Raw genomic sequence first — 18,865 nt, 5'->3', positions numbered from 1 at the left:
CACATGTTGTGTTTATGCTTGTGCGTGCGTGTGTATCTGTGTGTGTACGTGTGTGCATGTGGCATTTATAAGTCGGTCAGAAGCAGATCTAGTTCTCAAAGTCCATCCGAGAAGAAGGATGTGTTAGAATGTTAGTCATCTGTATTGATAGCGTTCCTGTCACTGGCTGCTGTTCCTCGGGCCGCCTGCAGGGGGCTGGACCTTGAGTTTGAACGCAACAAAAGCAGCAGGGCGCTGCCGTGATGTGAAAACAAGACTGAAGACACACCGCAGGCACCACGCAGAGGATGAGACGGAATGACGAGCTGCAGTAGTGGGGAAAGCATGGCTGTTTGCTCATCGACCTGCCTTTAACAACACGGTAAGTCACTGGTCAACGTTTTACTATCCTACTATACTACACTTTCCTCATTTTACAGCGTGTAGGTGGGTCTCCAAACTTGAGAATAATTGTGGAATAGCTCTTCTGTATGAAAGTCATCTATTCTAACAGCAGGAGCAGCAGGATGTCTTTCCTGACAATAACTCTGTTCATAATAACTTAGCTTTCCAATGGTCAACTGTGCCAGTAAACGCAGACACTGACCCAAATCATGACTGTTTGTTATATATCCTGTTGTTATCACCTGGAGACAAAAAACAACCAGCTTTCTGACTGTACCAAGTGAATCTGAAGTACCATGTACCCCTATCTAACCCTTAATTTTCGTATAATTCCATATAAGTTAGTTGTCTAATTACAAGATGGATTGCTGTTGTTATTATTGACTAGAAGTTGGTCCATATGCCTGTATGAGTTTGATTCGTTCTCCTCCCATGAGAGCATCATTGTGCTGCAGCTCCGAGGTGGAATGCTATTAAACAAGCTTCAACATGTAATCACAACTCTCACTGCTTTGTGTATTACAGCCTGCTCGGCACATCTCTGAGCTGTCTTCTGTTCACACAAGGGATCATACTGCAAATCACTGGGACCCGAACAAAGACAATTCTGTTGAGTATTTCATGTATGAACTATGCCGATGAGGACATCGGGCATGGCGGTATTCAAACAGCAGAAAGTGGACGATTTCTATGAGATTGGAGAAGCCCTGGGAAGGTAAGTGACTTCAAAACATTTTTATGATGTCTTGGGGTTTATTTAATTTCGGTTCATGTATCACTCTGTGATCTAGTTCCCTGTTATTCTAGTAGTATGGGAGAAAACGATTGAGGCTTTAATGAACTGTGAGAAACACCTTGCCCATATGTTTGATACCAATGTGGATCAAACATATGAAGCTGAGTTAACGGGGCCCTGTTCCAAGGGATTCCCTTTGTCATCCATAAGATAAGGAGCCCCTTATCTTTTGGATTAGATCAGCCATAACTAGGGTGACCGGCGACCACTGAGACAGTTCTCCCTCTGTGGTCAATTAAGCATAAAGTATATACGTAAGTGTAAGGTAAATATTGTTACAATAAAGCTAAACGATAAACAATGTATTAATATCACCTTGAAGGAAAGATAAGCCAAAAGACATTCTGAGGGACATTTACACATGTCTCTCATTCACACCACCAACTCAGGTTTTGTTACTTTATGCAAGTGCTAATAAAGCCTTAATCTTTCAAACCTAGTCCTTCTCGAACGCTCACATTTTGTGTGAGAGTGTGGGTTTTTACCCACTACAGTATCAGACTATATCAGCCCTTGGTCGTGGCCCCTGAGCTCAGTGTGGTAAACATGTGTAAACTGTTGGCCTGCCATGCGTGTTTTCCTCTTGGGAGGGACACACCGATTAAAACAGGCTGACGTTTACAGCCCAAGATAACCCTTATGTCCATAAAGGTGTGGCAGGTTTCTCTTTGCATTTCTACAGTAAATTCAAAGGTGTTTATGTATGTGTGTGTCTGTGAACCGTTAATAAATAGCCTATACATAGTCCTTTATGTCTTGTTTAGGATGATTTGCATCATTAGAGCCAGAACAGGACTGAGGGGAAGTTGAGGCACACAATACAATAGAAAACGGAAGCTGGGCTTTTCTGCAATAATGAGTTCCACGTCCATGTGTGCCAATTACTGACTGACTGCAGAAGGTCCCGTAGAACTTTGTGCTATGTCAAGATTGATCAAAACAAAGGCAAAACAACACACACATTATGCAACGTTGTTGTGTCACTTGACACAACTCAACGTGTACAGTCTTTCTTCTACATTCTTTATAATCAGGTGGGCGGGAGAACCACTGCTGTTGTTTTCTAAGCGTGACCGCTCAGCTTGTGTTAACATGTGTATAAGCAGTAAGTTCAATATTATCTCTCTCCAGCATCCACACCTCAGTGGCCACTCCCACTGGTGTGTGTATCTCCCAATCCCAAAGCTTGGTATTAGTGGCTGTGGGGACGTTGCTCTGCGCGGTAGAAAGTGAGCTCTAGTGAACTTTACATGTAGAAAGTGAGCTGTTGGTGTAGAAAGTCTAATGAGCTTTAGAGGCAGAAAGTGAGCTGTTAGTGTAGAAAGTCTAATGAGCTTTAGAGGCAGAAAGTGAGCTGTTAGTGTAGAAAGTCTAATGAGCTTTAGAGGCAGAAAGTGAGCTGTTAGTGTAGAAAGTCTAGTGAGCTTTAGAGGCAGAAAGTGAGCTGTTAGTGTAGAAAGTCTAATGAGCTTTAGAGGCAGAAAGTGAGCTGTTAGTGTAGAAAGTGGGCTCTAGTGAGCTTTAGAGGAAGAAAGTCAGCTCTAGTGAGCTTCATGTAGAAAGTGAGCTCTAGATGTAGATAGTGAGCCCTCGATGTAGATAGTGAGCCCTCGATGTAGATAGTGAGCTCTAGATGTAGATAGTGAGCTCTTAGATAGTGAGCTCTAGATGAAGGAAGTGAGCTCTAGTGAGCTTTGGATTTAGAAAGTGAGTTCTAGCAGAGAGTGTCTAATATGAAGAGAACTGGCACTCTGGTGACTTTCGGTTTCTGAACTGACATCTCTGCCCATGCGAGGGCGCTCGCCAGTGAGTGCAGAATGAATGGGAATCGACAGGGTTTCTCCCTCAAATTCCACTTTTCTCAGGGTGTAATTTTTTGTCAAGTAATTTGAGAGTCACATTCAAAAGGGGGGGCTCAAAGAATACACTCAGCTGAACATTGCATTTTTTAAGTTCACTTAACTTCTTCTAAAAATCTGATTATGACGTCACTGCCAGAGGTCCTGCTTTACGGCAAGTTCTGAGTCACTTTGGTACTTCTGCATATATGATATATATATTATATATATATATATATACATATAATATATAACAATTAACTTTGACGGAAAGTCCTCCTTAAGATAATGTTTCTGATTGTTCTTCAGCTTCAGATGCCATCAAGAGGGGTCTCTGGTCGTAATTAGTTGCAAGTCCGTCCCTGACCGATCAGCATTCATTAGCAGAATGCTAGCGTGTACGGCCAACAACGGCCCAAACTGTAAGAATTCGAAAGGACATAAGTACTCATTCATTCGACTTTTGAACTATAATCTATACTGAACTTGCGGAATCTACAATACAATCGGCGATATTTCAACGACAAGCAGGTGAAAGAGATACATTTAGCCGTCTAGCCCCATAGACCCCCATTCAATCTGCACTCATTCGATCACCCCCAGTGGAATTATGATGGAACTGCAACCAAGTGATGATACAATGGGGCTCAATAGGCCAAGGCTCTCCGTAGACGGGCTCTGGTTCTAGTGAGTTTTAGATGTAGAAAATGAGCTCTATTGAGCTCTAGATTTAGAAAGTGAGCTTTCGTCAGCTTTAGAGCAATGACTTGTAAACGGGTAGACTGGAGGCAGGACATGAACCTTTTTTCTCTCAACGTCCTCCTTCTACATGGCGGCTGGATGTGGTCAGAGTTTCAGATGCGGATGCGTCACGCTGTCACTTATCTGCATGGCGATGAGTGACAGCGATGTTCCACGGTGTGGTTGAAAGCCACAGCCTCTCCTCTCATGTCTCTCACACTACGACAGCTGCCTTCCATCGTCAATCTTCCATGTTAATTATCCTCTGCTCGTTGGCTCATGGCAGCCAACAGCCAACTTGCAGTCAGAGTGGTCTCACACGGCTGAGTCACTCCACGCTGGGCTATATGTGTGCGTGTTTGCACATGTGTGTGTGTGTGTGTGCTGTGCTCTGCCTGGGTTGAACTTGATGAACAGGTTCAGACCCTTGCCTACGACCGTCCGATGTCAAAACTGTTAGCCAAGGAGACAAATGACTTATGCGATGGATGTTTTAGTTGGGTCGTAAAAAACGAAGGGAAGAACATGACAGGTGGTGTACGCAATTCCACCTCCCAGCCCATTTCCTCCACGTCACAGCGTGGTGTAGACCGTGGCGTAATGGGGGAAATCTGTTTCCTAGTTCGTGTACTCATCATCTGTCTCATTTTGTGTAGAGCTACACAGGATGCCCCTGTGTTCAAGGTCCCAGCCTGTGGTCATTGGCTACCTGTCGGTCCCTCTCCAACCCACCTTCCTGTCCATTTTCTCTCTCCTGTCCTTAAAGGCAAAACAACTACTTCAATATCCTCCCCCAAAAAAACAGATACCTGACAGAGACCTGTAGAAGGCCCCAGAGGGTTTGAACCCAGCTCCTTCCAGCACCCTAACCCCCTACTTAGACTCTCTGGTCTGTCTCTGTCTCGCCGCAGTGTTAACGGAGGGAGGTGATGACGCAGGAAGCGTCATGGAGGGCTGTGGTCGGCAGCTGCTCCCCCCTTTGCATAACCAAACGTGTAAAAGCAAAGGGTCTTCTTGGAAGACAGAGCGTTATAGCTAAGTTCATCGCCACGGAAACACCGGAAATGTTTCTCATGTGACCCCCCCTTGTATTTAATGAGCTGTTAGACACCTTGGGTTTGAACTGTTGTTAGGGGGGGTTTCTGTTTGTGTCTCTGTGGTTAAATGGTGGGAAAAGTCCACCGGAGCAGGGTGATTGCTCAAGCCCATCAAGGTCACACTTGTGTTTGCATGTTTTTATTGTATTGATTCTGTGGTCAACTGAGCTCTTGTGCTGAAGTAGAGTAGTAGAACTCAGAGTTTGTTAATCACCCGTGTTCAGTGGAAGCCATGTTAATTGGAAAGCGTTTTTATTTTATAAACTCTTAATACATGAATATAACCCCCCCCAAGCATCATTCTGATCTTTATCAGCAGATAATTATACACTTGAGTTTATTGGAAAACTTTGACGCTGGAGACCTTTGGCCACCCATGCCGTAAACATCAAGTTTGCCGAGGCTTCTTTTTGTTTTGAGGTACACTCGCTAATTCATCAACGTATTGTACTGGAGAGCAATGGGTGTTGTCTGGGTTCCCAGGCTGCAGCCCAGCAAACACGCGGGACTCTTTCACTGCAACATGCTCAGAGTTCAGCCTTCGGCCCCGGGCAGACGCCTCCTCCCTCTCTCTGCTGGCGTGATGAAAGATGGGCCCGTAAAGAGCAGCTTTAGGAGAGGGAACTCCCTCGGTGACCTGCTCCACATTCCAGGAGTTCCCATCCTGGAGGGGGTCACCCGGTTGCTCAGGGGAACTACGGCAGAACTGGACAGAGCACCACGCTCCCACACCCTCACAGTCATCCGGCTTTGCTTTCATATCAAAACGTCGCAGTTCCACCAATTCCTGCACTCAAGGTTCAACTTACCGTCTCAGATTGAGGCATGTGAACAAAACACAAAAATAAATATATATAGTCTTTATAATTGTATGATTATTTTTGTACTATTTTCTTAGCGAAATAGTGAGTGAGCACATGAATCATACTCACAGCGTACTCTCTGAGGTGACCAGGATGTTGCTTCACTCGCCTCTTACCACTTCCAGATGTTTAGCGCAACACCCCGGTCCGAGCACTCCCTGCATTCTGTGAGGCGTGCTATGAGAGGAGTGCTGTGAGGAGTGCTATGAGAGGCGTGCTGTGAGGCGTGCTATGAGAGGCGTGCTATGAGAGGCGCGCTCAGAGACCGGGCTCTGGTCGGTGGAGGAGCCGTTTGTCCCCGAGGCGGCGCGACGTCTTTTAAACGCCGGGCCTGGCGCCGCTCTGCTCCACCAACGCCTGCGACCCGGTCTGATAACCTTCAGCTGTCCAAGCTGGAGCCTCCTCAGAGAGAGACGCGGCGCTCTCAGTTTCCCCCGGCGGCTTAGCGCTAATGCAGCCGGCACGCGCAGCTCGTGGCGGGACGCCCCCCCCCCCCCCCCCCGTCCCAGCATCCCTCTGTCCGCAGGGTCTAAGCTGGCGCACCGCGTCGGCCACCGTGTGACGGTTACATAAGGTAACTGGATAGCCTTCGACAGATCCAACGCATTCACTGAGCACGTGCAGACGGTCGTACCATGTTGTGGAACATTGGCACCGTATAAGTCAACCGACTGTATGATCTGTAATGATTAAAATTTATCGCATGTTGACAGTTTGGACTGTCATAGCTAGTTAACCGTTTCCCAAGTTGTCGTCGCTTCCTTTGAAGTTTGATTGGCGGCTGTCACTGTTACCAAAAGCCAAAGAATTTGACCTAGCCCAAACCCTGAAGGTAGTTGCCATGCAGGTGCTTCTTTATGTGGCTGTGGGCCCGCACTACTGCACATGCTGCTGCTTGGTGGTCTGAATCTCTGGTTGTGTAGCTTTGTATTCCCCCCATGGCCGCGCTTTCAGGAAGCCTATTCCCCATGCCTCCCCCGGTGTGGGTGTAGTCAGCCCCGTCCCAGCGGTGGAGGTCTTTCTGTGGGGCCCGCAGCGGGGCCGCTGCTGCACCAGCTCGGGTGTCTTCAGACGCCTGGGACGCCTGGCCCTGGGTCAATATTAGTACGTGTGTAAATAGAGAACACACCCACATCTATAGCTGCCTGTGTCTCCCCCAGGTACAGCCAGGCCGCATTGAGCATCGCTCAACATTGTGTTCACGCTATCAGATCGGTGTTAGATAACACAGTGTAACCTTAACACCAGAGCTTTGAACTTAAACCGTGGGTGTGTGTGTGCGTGTGCATGGGTGTGAGCGTGGGTGTGTGGTTGGGCGTGCGTGTGTGTGGTTGGGCATGCATGTGTGTGTGTGTGTGTGTGTGTGTGTGTCTGTGTGTGTGTGTGTGTGTGTGTGTGTGTGTGTGTGTGTGTGTGTGCGTGTGCATGGGTGTGCGTTCGTGTCCGTGTGTGTGTGTGTGTGTGTGTGTGTGTGTGTGTGTGTGTGTCTGTGTGCGTGTGTGTGTGTGTGTGTGTGTGTGTGTGTGCGTGTCTGTCTGTGTGTGTGTGTGTGCGTGTCCATGTGTGTGTGATGAAGGACCCAGCAGGCCCTCTCTCTCTCTCTGCCCCTCTTGTTTTCCTCTCATCTCTCTCAGCCGACACACTCTCTCCAGCCCACAGTGGGTGAAACAGGCTGAGGGTGCCGAGGGAGAGGCTATTTTAGGCTGAGTGTATGTCGTTGGTGTTTTGGTTTATGCTATTTTTAGTTTAATTACGTCTCGTTCACACACATACAGTACGTACACCGAGATCTATGCAAGAAGATGAGGATTTGTTGTTAAAATCAACAGTCAACAGGTACAGTTTTAGATCTGAATGCTGTGTTGGCATGCCGCGTTCTCAATGGAAATTGTTACTTGTGAGTGTGAGTCAAATCGAAACACATAATGGCTGTGCATAATTGTCTTTCTTTACCACATGACAGTGTCGTGTGTTTGAGAGAGCCACACCTGACCCAGAGTAAATAGAACGCACATGACATGTGTGCTCAGGGCGCGTATTACCCGTGTGCTTTCACGTGATTCCAGGGAGAGTTTGGGTTATTTGCTTACGTCGGGTCACAAAATCCTGAATGAATTTACATTTGAATTCAAAGAATTTTAATTGGCCACAATAACCCTCACCCCCTCTCACCCTAACCCAACAAAGCTCAGTGTCACCATGGCAACGGCTATCCTCCACACACGCAATGAGGACAGTGGATTGGTCTGTACCGCCGCACCTCCCCGGCCAAATATTTGGGATTGCTGAGACGGGGGAGCGGTGAAAGATGGCCGGGACGTCTTGGCAGGAAGCGGGTCAGTGGGAGGAAGCTCACTGCTGCCCTTTGTCAGCCTTCCGTCTCCCCAGGCTGGGAAACAGGAAGTCCAGAATCGGCTTAACGGCGTCAAATACTGTGGCCGTTGTAGATACCCCGGCCCATCCCTGCTCTGGAGAATATCTATACGTCTTAATATGTCACGCTTGAGCACTGCAGCCTGCTGAAGACATTACCCTATTACAAACACAACTCCCATCAACTGTGTCGCTCTATGATTTATCACTGTCACCATTGGACCAGTCACCATCGGATATTTCTCCTTTTTGAATATAAGTGAATATGTGAGAGCACCAATAAAAAATGACCAATTAATAATGTCTGTCTCTCTGTCCCTCTGCCCCTCCATCTGTCTGTCTCTCTGCCCCTCTGTCTCTCTCTCTGCCCCTCTGTCTGTCTGTCTCTGCCCCTATGTCTGTCTGTCACTCTGCCCCTCCATCTGTCTGTCTCTCTGCCCCTCTGTCTCTCTCTCTGCCCCTCTGTCTGTCTGTCTCTGCCCCTATGTCTGTCTGTCACTCTGCCCCTCTGTCTGTCTCTCTGCCCCTCTGTCTGTCTGTCTCTCTGCCCCTCCGTCTGTCTGTCACTCTGCCCCTCTGTCTGTCTGTCTCTCGGCCCCTCTGTCTCTCTGCCCCTCTGCCCCTCTGTCTGTCTGTCCCTCTGCCCCTCTGTCTGTCTCTCTACCCCTCTGTCTGTCTCTCGGCCCCTCTGTCTGTCTGTCTCTCGGCCCCTCTGTCTGTCTGTCTCTCTGCCCCTCTATCTGTCTGTCTGTCTGTGTGTTTCTGTCTCCTGTCCAGCGGGCAGTTTGCCGTGGTGAAGCGGTGCCGGGAGAAGAGCACAGGTCTGGACTTTGCGGCCAAGTTCATCAAGAAGCGCGTGAGCCGCGGGAGCCGGCGGGGGGTGCGGCGGGAGGCCATCGAGAGGGAGGTGGACCTCCTGCAGAGCCTGCAGCACGCCAACATCGTCACCCTGCACGACGTGTTCGAGAGCCGCACCGAGGTGGTGCTGGTCCTGGAGCTGTGAGTCCTCCTTCCACCAGGGAGTTACCTCGCAATCGGTCGATATCGGCCAATGACCAATGGGTCTCCCAAATCAGTCTTAATTACGTATATAAAGCTCAGATTGTCGCAAAGTCCATGACACACGCCACCCAGGGGACTTTTATTGGGGTCCCCCAGACGTACGTCGCAGGGCGGTGGGGTGGGAAATCCGGTTTATTGTAAGGTTGTAGATAATGATGCACGGCGCTGGTGGTCCTCGTGTTGACATGCAGGAGCTCTTCCCTGAGTGTGTGTGTGGGTGAAGGCCGGGTCCACCTGTTGCACACTGACTGCTCAATGTGCAACAGGTGTGCAGCTTTAACATAGTAGGATGGCTGGGTCCGGTGTGGATATAGATATAACGTCCGTTGCCTATAGACCTTTGCCTATAGAAGAATAAGTCCCGCCTCCGAGGCTCCCGGTTGCCTCGGTCAAATGTCTTTGGGAGATAACGTGGGGTTTTTGAATGATCGTACATAACAAACTCTGTAGGTGGCGAAGAAGTAAAAGCTGCGTCACGTTTTCAACTACAACTGTTTTCATCGAGTTTCAACTGGGTTTTTGGATTTTTGGTGCCGTTAAAGTAGCATTAATAATCGTTTACTTCTTCAATGGCACCGACAATCCAAAAACTCAGTCGAAACTAGATGGAAAATGTGTGTAGTTCAAAACGTGATGCAGCTTTTACTTCTCGGCCACCTACAGAGTTTGTTATGTACGATCATTCAAAAACCCCACGTTACCGAGGGAACCGGAGCCTCGGAGGCGGGACTTATTCTTCAGAGGTCTGTTAGGTTGAAACAGTGTTGATTATTTTGGTATATCTCACATGGTAACACTGTGATTTAAAAAAAGTGTTTTAGGAAAGAGGGGGGCGTGTCATCCCCATGGTTACGACCCACGCCAACTTTATGATGCTTTTTTAGTACCGTCGTTGTGTAACTTGTTATGAGCGTTACAATAAGCGATGCGGCTAACCTTCACTCGGACGCACGCCCGCGGACATTCAACACATCGCTGCTCAGACGGAGCGTCACCATCCACACACACCGCGGCGGGACACAACAAGTGTCCACAAAGCCCAACTTCATCGCAGACTCTGCAATCAAAGCGCTGCCCAGACAGAGCTCCACACGTCCACACACCGCACCGCCGGGCCCCTTGGTCGTGACGTCAGACTACCTCAGAGAAGAAGTAGTCTGACGTCACGAATAGAACGCCCCCTGCGTTCACAGAAGAGTGTTCATGCAGTGTTTCGGGGAGAAAAAACAACGTGGGATTTTACCCATTTTTTTCAAAATTAGGGACTTTTTTTCAGTATTCAGGGATACAATGGCATACTATGTTGACGATCATATAAGTCGTATCGGCACGTTTCAAAACGTGGTTTTGGGTTCGCTGGCTCCCAAAGAACACCTGCTACATTTCACTAGAGTTTCGACCCCCTGTTTTGCATTCGTCCAGCTCTGCTTCACGACTGCACGAGATTGTTGAGGAGATTTCCACTTTTTGCTAAACAGGGATGTGCAGCCGAACCACAAGTATACACACACACAAAAATACACACAAACACACACACACACACACACACACACACACACACACACACACACACACACACACACACACACACACACATTTTACATCTTTATTTGAATTTGACATTTGACATCTTTATTTGGTAATAATAAAGATGTTTTGCTAAAAGGAAGTATTAGATTGCAGAGAAAGTGGTAAAGGGTAAAGGTGACACCTGTGCCTCCAGATAAAGAGGCCACCAATTAGTGCTGATATAGAGCAGTGCTTTGTGAAGCCTTTGGCCCTTTTCTTAGGTAGTCCACAGATCTGCAGGCCTCGCACACACATTCTATGTACATGACCTAAGCTACCAAAGATCAGGGCAATGACTTTACATGAGTAGCCATAGGTGTTTAAAACATTATTTAAGGGTTGGTATTTTAACAATTTTGACGCATAGCAGGTGTCCATGTAAGCGTCATAAGAGCAACCAATTTCAATTATTGTGATTGTTTTGTTGTGTTCATCAATTATCACAAGGTCTGGTGTATTTGGAATGTTCTTAATGGCAGATTCCATTGCGTTCCACTGAGCATGGGAAGTGGAGAACCAGTACGATTTAGCATGGCGTAGATTACTATGTTGACGATCATATAAGACGTATCACCACGTTTCAAAATGTGGTTTTGGGTTCGCTGGCTCCCAAAGAACACCTGCTACATTTCACTAGTTTCGACCCCCTGTTTTGCATTCGTCCAGCTCTGTCTCTCTTGACTGCACAAGATTGTTGAGGAGATTTCCGCTTTTTGCTAAACAGGGATGTGCAGCCAAACCACAAGTATACACACGCACAAAAATACACACAAACACACACACACACACACACACCAGAAACACACACACACACACACACACACACACACACACACACACACACAAACACACAGTTTTCACAGTGCTCAGGAATGTAAAGTCCTAATTAGAACAAATTAAAGGCTAAATCCAATCAAACAAGAAGGGGGGGTGGGAGGGGGAGGGGGGGTCGAGGGGGGGACCGACCAACCAACTGAATCCATCCATTATTATTATTAAAATGTATTATTGTGTGTGTACGTCACACTACATGATCACAGGACGCACACAGAGCTGTGTTCAGAGTGAACTTTGTTCCAAACATAATTTGTGTGTCCTGTATTTAAATAGGAGAGTTGCTCAATAGTTACATATTAATAATGTCACTATTTAATTTGAACTCTACAAAGACATTTTGCTGCAGTTAATGACCACTAAGATCAAGCAAAAAAGCATCCTGATATTTAGAAAATATCTCAGAAGTGTTCTATATGCTTTAGTGTTTCTCGGTGTGTTACACACTGTGTATATGTGTTACATAATGTGCAACAGATCTTCCTACATAGTGCTACATAGTCATATACACATATAAATGTGGTACATATATTCCATATGTGTTGCAAAGTGGCTCTATCTGCTACATAGGTTCTATGTGTGTAACAGAGTGTCTCTGTGTGTAACAGAGTGTCTCTGTGTGTGTAACAGAGTGTCTCTATGTGTTTTACAGAGTGTCTGTGTGTTTTACAGAGTGTCTATGTGTTTACATAGGGTGCCACATAGGGTCTTTATGCTCCATAGTGTAAACCTGTGCTACATATCTTCCATATGTGTTTCAGAGTGTCTGGCGGGGAGCTGTTTGACTTCCTGTCCCAGAAGGATTCCCTCTGTGAAGAGGAGGCCACTCAGTTCTTAAAGCAGATTCTGGAAGGCGTGCGGTATCTCCACTCCAAGAGAATCGCACACTTTGATCTCAAGGTACGACCGGCCTTCCCCTTTGTTTGCATGGTGACTCACCCCACCCCCCCTCCCCCCCTCCCCCCCCCCCCCCCCCCCTCCCCCCCCGGGCCCATCTTCACACAAACACCCCGGTTCACCTCCCATCTGGGGTCACTGCGGAAGCGGCGTGTCTCAGCAGCGATACGGCGTGCTATGTATAGGTACGTCTCGCATGGCTTCTGTCATGCACTTCCTGTTGTTCTGAAGCCCCGGGCCCCTTAAGATCAGACACGGTGAGGGTACGTCAGGGGGGGGGCGTCTGCTCTGCGGCTCAACGGTCATCACGTCCTGTGTCGGCCGCTTTGAGCGCCAGACGCCTGAGCACCGTTTGACCTGCGGTGCCTGGCCTGAACTCACTTGTTGTCGCTTGTTGTTGTCATGTCGTGCTGAGTGAGTCAGACCAGCGTAGGATCCATCCACTCTGGTCATGCCACTTGACTAAGCTTTTGACTGTTCAAGTTCACTTCAAGTTCACAAGTTCAAAGCTACATGGCGCGACAGACACCCAGTTACCCTAATCCGTATCATCATCAACCATGTTCCTCTTTCAGTAATAACACATTGACAGTAATATCACCCTGTGATAATTGCATATTTCTCCTTTAATGCCTACACTGAAAGATGACTCCAAACAGGTAACTCAGACTGTTTTGCTAACTGTTGCCAAATATATTCTTAATATTAGTAAGAATCGCCTGTCTAACCTGTTTTGTGTTTGTTTATTCTGTGTGTGTGTGTGTGTGTGTGTCTCTGTGTGTGTGTGTGTGTGTGTGTGTGTGTGTGTGTGTGTGTGTGTGTGTGTGTGTGTGTGTGTGTGTGTGTCTCTGTATGTCTGTGTGTATGTGTGTGTGTGTGTGTGTGTGTGTGTGTTTTGTTTTGGTGTTTCAGCCTGAGAACATAATACTCCTGGATAAGAATGTTCCGGTGCCTCGCATCAAAATCATAGACTTTGGCCTCGCACATAAAATAGAAGCCGGCACGGAGTTCAAAGACATTTTTGGAACCGCTGAATTTGTGGGTAAGTAAGGAGCTGAGCTCTATTGTTCTGAGTCTCCTGTTTGGATCCCTGAGGTCCTCCAGAGCTGGACTGAGACTTGTTGTTCGGGCCCCGGGGGTGTCGCTGATGGTCAAGTGTGTGTCCTTCTATTTGCAGCTCCAGAGATAGTGAACTACGAGCAGCTGGGCCTGGAGGCAGACATGTGGTAAGAGAGCCCTAATGACTGCAGCGCTGAAGCCCTGCTCAAGGGCTCTGGCCGGACTAACCGTGTTGTTGTTCACATTCACAGGAGCATCGGAGTCATCACTTATATCCTGTAAGTAGCACCTCACTTCCAACTGTCTGATCCACCCAGAGTGGAGGTGTGTGTGTGTGTGTGTGTGTGTGTGTGTGTGTGTGTGTGTGTGTGTGTGTTTGTGTGTATGTGTGTGTGTGTGTGTGTGTGTGTGTGTGTGTGTGTGTGTGTGTGCGTGTGTGTGTGTGTGTATGTGTGTCTGCGTGTGTGTGTGTGTGTGTGTGTGTGTGTGTGTGCGTGCGTGTGCTTAGGCGGGTGGGTGCGTGCGTGTGTGCACGTGTTGGGTGTGCATGTGTTAGATGTGTGCTTGTGCATCTCGCGTGCGTGTGTGCAAACACATGCGTTAGTCAACATGTCCCTGTCACCGTGGCTACAGTCTGAGCGGGGCGTCGCCCTTCCTGGGAGACACCAAGCAGGAGACGCTGGGGAACGTGTCGGCCATGAACTACGACTTTGACCCCGAGTTCTTCGGCACCACCAGCGAGCTGGCCAAGAACTTCATCAGGCGGCTCCTGGAGAAGGACACCAGGTAGGGGGCCCTCCTCTCTCTCTCTCTCTCTCTCTCTCTCTCTCTCTCTCTCTCTCTCTCTCTCTCTCTCTCTCCGTAACCGGCTCAGGGGCCTGGGGGGCCGGAAGGGCCAAGTCCCCCCCCCCGATCCCGGTACAGAGCCTCTAGCGCTAGATCCTGTGCTGCAACAAATCCTGTGGGATTAGCGGGGCTTTCAGAGGGCCGGGCGCCCGCTGCTCCCCGATCCCCGCGCAGACCAGACCTCCTCTCTCTGTTCTCGCGACGCGGCGAGCGCTTAAAGGCGCAGGGTCGGGGAATCCAGTGGCATCAACGTCATCTGGACGTGGTGGAATACTAGATTCATAAGGAGGTTTTAATTAGTGTATAGTCCAATTAAAATGAGAATTATGTTTTCGTGACCTTGATTCAACCCTTTATTTCTACATGGGGGGGAGGGTCCTCTGCCACGGGGCCCGCCGTGTTGCTCCGCCATGTTTTACTGTAGCTATGGGTTTACTTACTAAATGACCAAACACATTAGGAAACCTGATCACTTGACAGTTTGCTACTCGACGCTGTCCTAGACCATCATTTTGAAAGTACCTAATGGCACCTTACAGGCCACCATAGCTTCTCCTATGTCGATGGAAAGGGGGGAGTAAGGGTAAGAGTAAGCCACTAATTCCTAAAACTTGCACCTTTTAAAGGAAAAAAAACGTACAACCTCAAAGCGAAAGAAGCCACTATAAATCATTGATTTACATTTGCATTTTGGATTGTATCTTGAAAAGGAAATGCTTTGCACTTGCTGCTAGAGTGGTTTGGTAATGTCCAGGGTAATGGATTATTTATTCTCCTGGATATCTAATTTCCTTTCAGAAAACGAATGACCATAGAAGACGCTCTCGACCACCCGTGGATCAAGGTATGCACAAGGTTTCTGCTGTTGAAGAGCATGTTTGTGTGCTCACATTCACCGCTGATTAATATTCCTGTATTGGTCGTGAGATCTCACACAACAGCATCTCACACGACACAGACTCATATCTCTTCTAACGCCGGTCGATAGCAGGTTTCACTTCAGTGCATTTTCTCAGTCGAACACACCACTGGTCACAATGCACTTCCTCAATTAGTTGTTGCTATCTTCAAACCGGTTTACCCCAAAACACTTGTTAAGATCGCAGTCACAAAGCTGTCACGCAATCTCAATCGTTCGGTCAAACTGCACGTTGTGGGTGTTCTTCGTGGACGTTTAACCACCTCTTTTCGGAGCTGAAGACGTTTCCTCTAAAGGCCTCTGACCTGCATGTGAATGGTGTGACATCCTTGCATCGTTCCGAGAAGCCCAAGCTCAGAGACAAGGACTCTAACACAACTCACCACCGTCACCGTCACCGTCCCACCTGCATCCTGCCGTTCACCGCCGGCGACGCACGAAAACCTCCCTCGACGTGTTGGTTCCCCCCTCGAGTTTCACAGTGTTTCACACAGTGTTTCACACCCCCCTTCATGTCCTCAAGTCCCACGGCGTGGAGGACATGAGCGCCGCCCCCAAGGCCCCAGAGACCCTGCAGGCCCCAGAGACCCCCCAGGTCCCCGAGACCCCCCAGGCCCCAGAGACCCTGCAGGTCCCCGAGACCCCCCAGGCCCCAGAGACCCTGCAGGTCCCCGAGACCCCCCAGGTCCCCGAGACCCAGCCCGTCCCCGAGGCCCAGCGGACGTTGCTGGCCCCGGGGGACCCTAAGCCCCTGAACACCAAGCGCCTGCAGGACTACACCCTCCAGTCCCACTCGGCCGCGCCCCGGAACCACACCTACGCCGACGCGGAGCTGCTGGCCCGCGTGGCGGAGGAGGTGGGCCTGATGGAGGCGGAGCTCTGCGGCGCGGCGGCGGCGCGGCGGGGCCTGCGCGGGGAGGTGGAGGCCCTGCTGCGCGCCTGCGACCGGCAGGAGGCCGCCTGCAGGGCGGACAGCGAGGGCTGCAGGAGGCAGCTGTCCCTGGTCCGCTTCGAGGCGCGCAAGGCGGAGGCGTGGCGGCGGCGGCTGCAGGGCGACGTGCAGCGGGCGGACGCCGGCCTGGACGCCGTGGGGGCCAGGCACCGGCAGAGGGAGCGCCGGCTCAGCGGCCTGAGGAGGGAGACGGGCGCCCAGCTGCGGTGGCTGAGGGAGGCGCTCGGCGAGTGGCAGGCCGAGGGCGCTGACGGACGCCAGCGCGGCGCGGCCGACAAGGGCCCGCACGACGGGGAGGTGACGCTGGCGCTGAGGGAGCTGCTGCGGAGGCAGCGCGGAGGGGAGCTCTGCACCGAGTCCGGCTAGCCGATCGCAGAGTCCGGCTAGCCGAGGGGACGGGTGACTTGGGAGGACGGGGTCGTCTGATCTGATGGGTCGTATTTATTTGATTTATTTATGGTTCACTTGATTGTTTTATTCCAGACGTTTTTGGAATGTTTCTTTCTTAAATACTTTGTGAACTTTTTGAAGAAGGTCAATGGTTTTTTTTGGAAGTGTTTGTTCGCTCGCTCCCTCCCCCCCTCCCTCTCTCCAAGCCCCGCCCACCCTCACAAAGCGCTCCTCGAGATTAGATTATTCTACGCTGCCTGTAGAGCCCAGGTCCCTGTAGCCTTAAAGTCTACGTGACAGAATGTGTCTAAGGACATATTTAAAACAGGAAAATGTTGCATATTGTATGTTACTTTGTAGAATGTACGTTTCTTTCCAGTTTAAGAGCACTTATTATGTCAACAGTATTTTCTTTCTTGGGACATCAATTTGTTTGCTATTTATCTATTTTCCTCATTCCATTCTGTTTTTATGTTTTACTGAAAATGTTACTGACATTCATTTGTGGTGGTTAAGTCCATGATTTGCCTTTTTCATGATAAAATGAATTTGGTATGAGCAGTGAGCACCTTTTACTTTATTTATTTATTTTTAAGTATGTTCAATGGATGACTTCTTATATCACAGATTAAATTACACTGTTTTATATAGTTCTTCCAAATGTCAGCATCTACCTGTATTTTGTACGTTCACTAACTTGAAATCGAATATGTGCACATTTGCTTCATCCTTGATTTATACAATGTTCCTGAACTTGTTTTGCACTACTGTAACATGTTTCACCTGTTGAAGTTTGGTCTCTTTCAACACAACGATTGCAAAGACACATCGCAGGCCCTTGGACTTTGTTCCCCCACAAACATTTCCCACAGACATTTTTCATTTCCCTTCTTTGTTTACTCTGAAATAAATGTCCCCAGCCAAACCCAATCCCTGTACCTTGCATCACAATTTCTCAATCATGTTCCAGTCCTGGGATCAGATCTGGCAGCAGTCTTGCAGTCTAGTGGTCAGGTTGTTTGAGTCACAGCCAAAAGGTTCTGGGTTTAAACCCCCATATCAACAGTCATGCTGTACTTGCACAAGATGCCTGAAAATGTAGATAGAATTCACACGCACACACACACACACACACACACACACACACACACTATACAAAGCAACCAGGGCAGTCCGAGGACCCTCAGGGACCTAACGTGTCGCCCTTTCCTGTCCCCAGCCCTCGAACCCCAGGCAGGCCCTGGTGAAGAGGCTCTCCGTGGTCAACCTGGAGAACTTCCGGAGACAGTACATCCGACGCCGGTGGCAGGTAAACCATGGACCCCGACCACCAGCCTGTATGAACCCCTTCCACCCACCAGCCTGTACGAACCCCTTCCACCCACCAGCCTGTACGAACCCCTTCCACCCACCAGCCTGTACGAACCCCTTCCACCCACCAGCCTGTACGAACCCCTTCCACCCACCAGCCTGTACGAACCCCTTCCACCCACCAGCCTCTGGCGGTGATCCCGTCCGGTCTGCCGCTCCTTTGTGACTCTTTCTTTGGGCCTTTCTTGTTCACAGCTGTCGATCAGAATCGTCTCCCTTTGTAACCACCTCTCCAGAATGATGAGGAGAGGCCAGCCCAAGCTGTCGGGCCGCCCTGAGGTGAAAACACATGGCTCTTCTCTCCGTGGATACCACAATATGTTTCACGGTGTAAACAAGTCAATGCCTGGCACTTAATGTGTGTTAAAATACTACTTTGCATTGTGTAGCATCTGAGCCTAGCTGTCTCTGTTGTAGACGGGGAATGGGTTAACCTTAGTGATTGTAAGTGCTTGGCACTTGCTCTCTGAACATCCTCACTGTACCGACAGCGATATATTGTTGTTTCTCTTTCTTCTGATAAATGCACTTAGTCGCTTTGGATAAAAGCATCTGCTAAATGCCCTAGAAGTAAATGTAATACCACAATGATAAGGATTATTAATGGATAACCGATGCAGACAGTGTTGTAGTGCAGGTAACACATCCTCTCCTTCCTTCAGGGGGCCTGCGACAGCGACCAGGAAGATGAGGTCATGAGGTTCCGGCCCAGGGCGAGAAAAAGAAGCAGTACTTCCTGAGATTGGAGAACGCCTGCACCTTCATGTGTTTCATGTAACACACCCTTCTCCAACAAGAACCGGCACGCTTCTTCAGCTGAATCCGTACCTTTCTGATGACTGGACTACTGTGTTATAGAGCAGTGTGTTATTTT

The 18,865-nt window shown here is 49.0% G+C and overlaps 2 protein-coding genes across 2 annotated transcripts in view; both read left to right on the top strand.

Annotated features, from left to right (window-relative positions):
* The first annotated feature begins 251 nt into the window (after positions 1-251).
* Positions 252-18,865, top strand: part of dapk2b (death-associated protein kinase 2b) — a 19,244-nt gene continuing 630 nt past the window's right edge. The window contains exons 1-12 of the mRNA XM_084477320.1: positions 252-361; positions 910-1,099; positions 8,870-9,091; positions 12,319-12,457; positions 13,367-13,496; positions 13,632-13,680; positions 13,765-13,791; positions 14,147-14,299; positions 15,158-15,203; positions 17,840-17,929; positions 18,187-18,270; positions 18,654-18,865. The exon at positions 18,654-18,865 is cut by the window's right edge and continues 630 nt beyond it. Of these exons, the coding sequence (XP_084333446.1) occupies positions 1,017-1,099; positions 8,870-9,091; positions 12,319-12,457; positions 13,367-13,496; positions 13,632-13,680; positions 13,765-13,791; positions 14,147-14,299; positions 15,158-15,203; positions 17,840-17,929; positions 18,187-18,270; positions 18,654-18,731 (1,101 nt within the window). The 5' untranslated portion in view covers positions 252-361; positions 910-1,016 and the 3' untranslated portion in view covers positions 18,732-18,865. The remainder of the gene's footprint in view (positions 362-909; positions 1,100-8,869; positions 9,092-12,318; positions 12,458-13,366; positions 13,497-13,631; positions 13,681-13,764; positions 13,792-14,146; positions 14,300-15,157; positions 15,204-17,839; positions 17,930-18,186; positions 18,271-18,653) is intronic.
* On the top strand, positions 15,210-16,787 carry LOC311357386 (death-associated protein kinase 3-like). The gene is made up of 2 exons (XM_084477321.1): positions 15,210-15,909; positions 15,946-16,787. The coding sequence occupies exons 1-2, from the start codon at positions 15,820-15,822 to the stop codon at positions 16,594-16,596; spliced, it is 741 nt and encodes a 246-aa protein (XP_084333447.1). The 5' UTR covers positions 15,210-15,819; the 3' UTR covers positions 16,597-16,787.

This window comes from Micromesistius poutassou (assembly GCF_964030765.1).
Source record: "Micromesistius poutassou genome assembly, chromosome: 13".
Lineage (NCBI taxonomy): Eukaryota > Metazoa > Chordata > Actinopteri > Gadiformes > Gadidae > Micromesistius > Micromesistius poutassou.
This window is presented reverse-complemented; position numbering and strand designations above follow the sequence as displayed.

Bases quoted from the DNA above. Each gene is read 5' to 3' on its own strand.
- LOC311357386 (XM_084477321.1), top strand. From the start codon at position 15,820: ATGAGCGCCGCCCCCAAGGCCCCAGAGACCCTGCAGGCCCCAGAGACC. The intron at 15,910-15,945 runs GTCCCCGAGACC...GAGACCCTGCAG, and splicing joins AGGCCCCAGAGACCCTGCAG to GTCCCCGAGACCCCCCAGGT.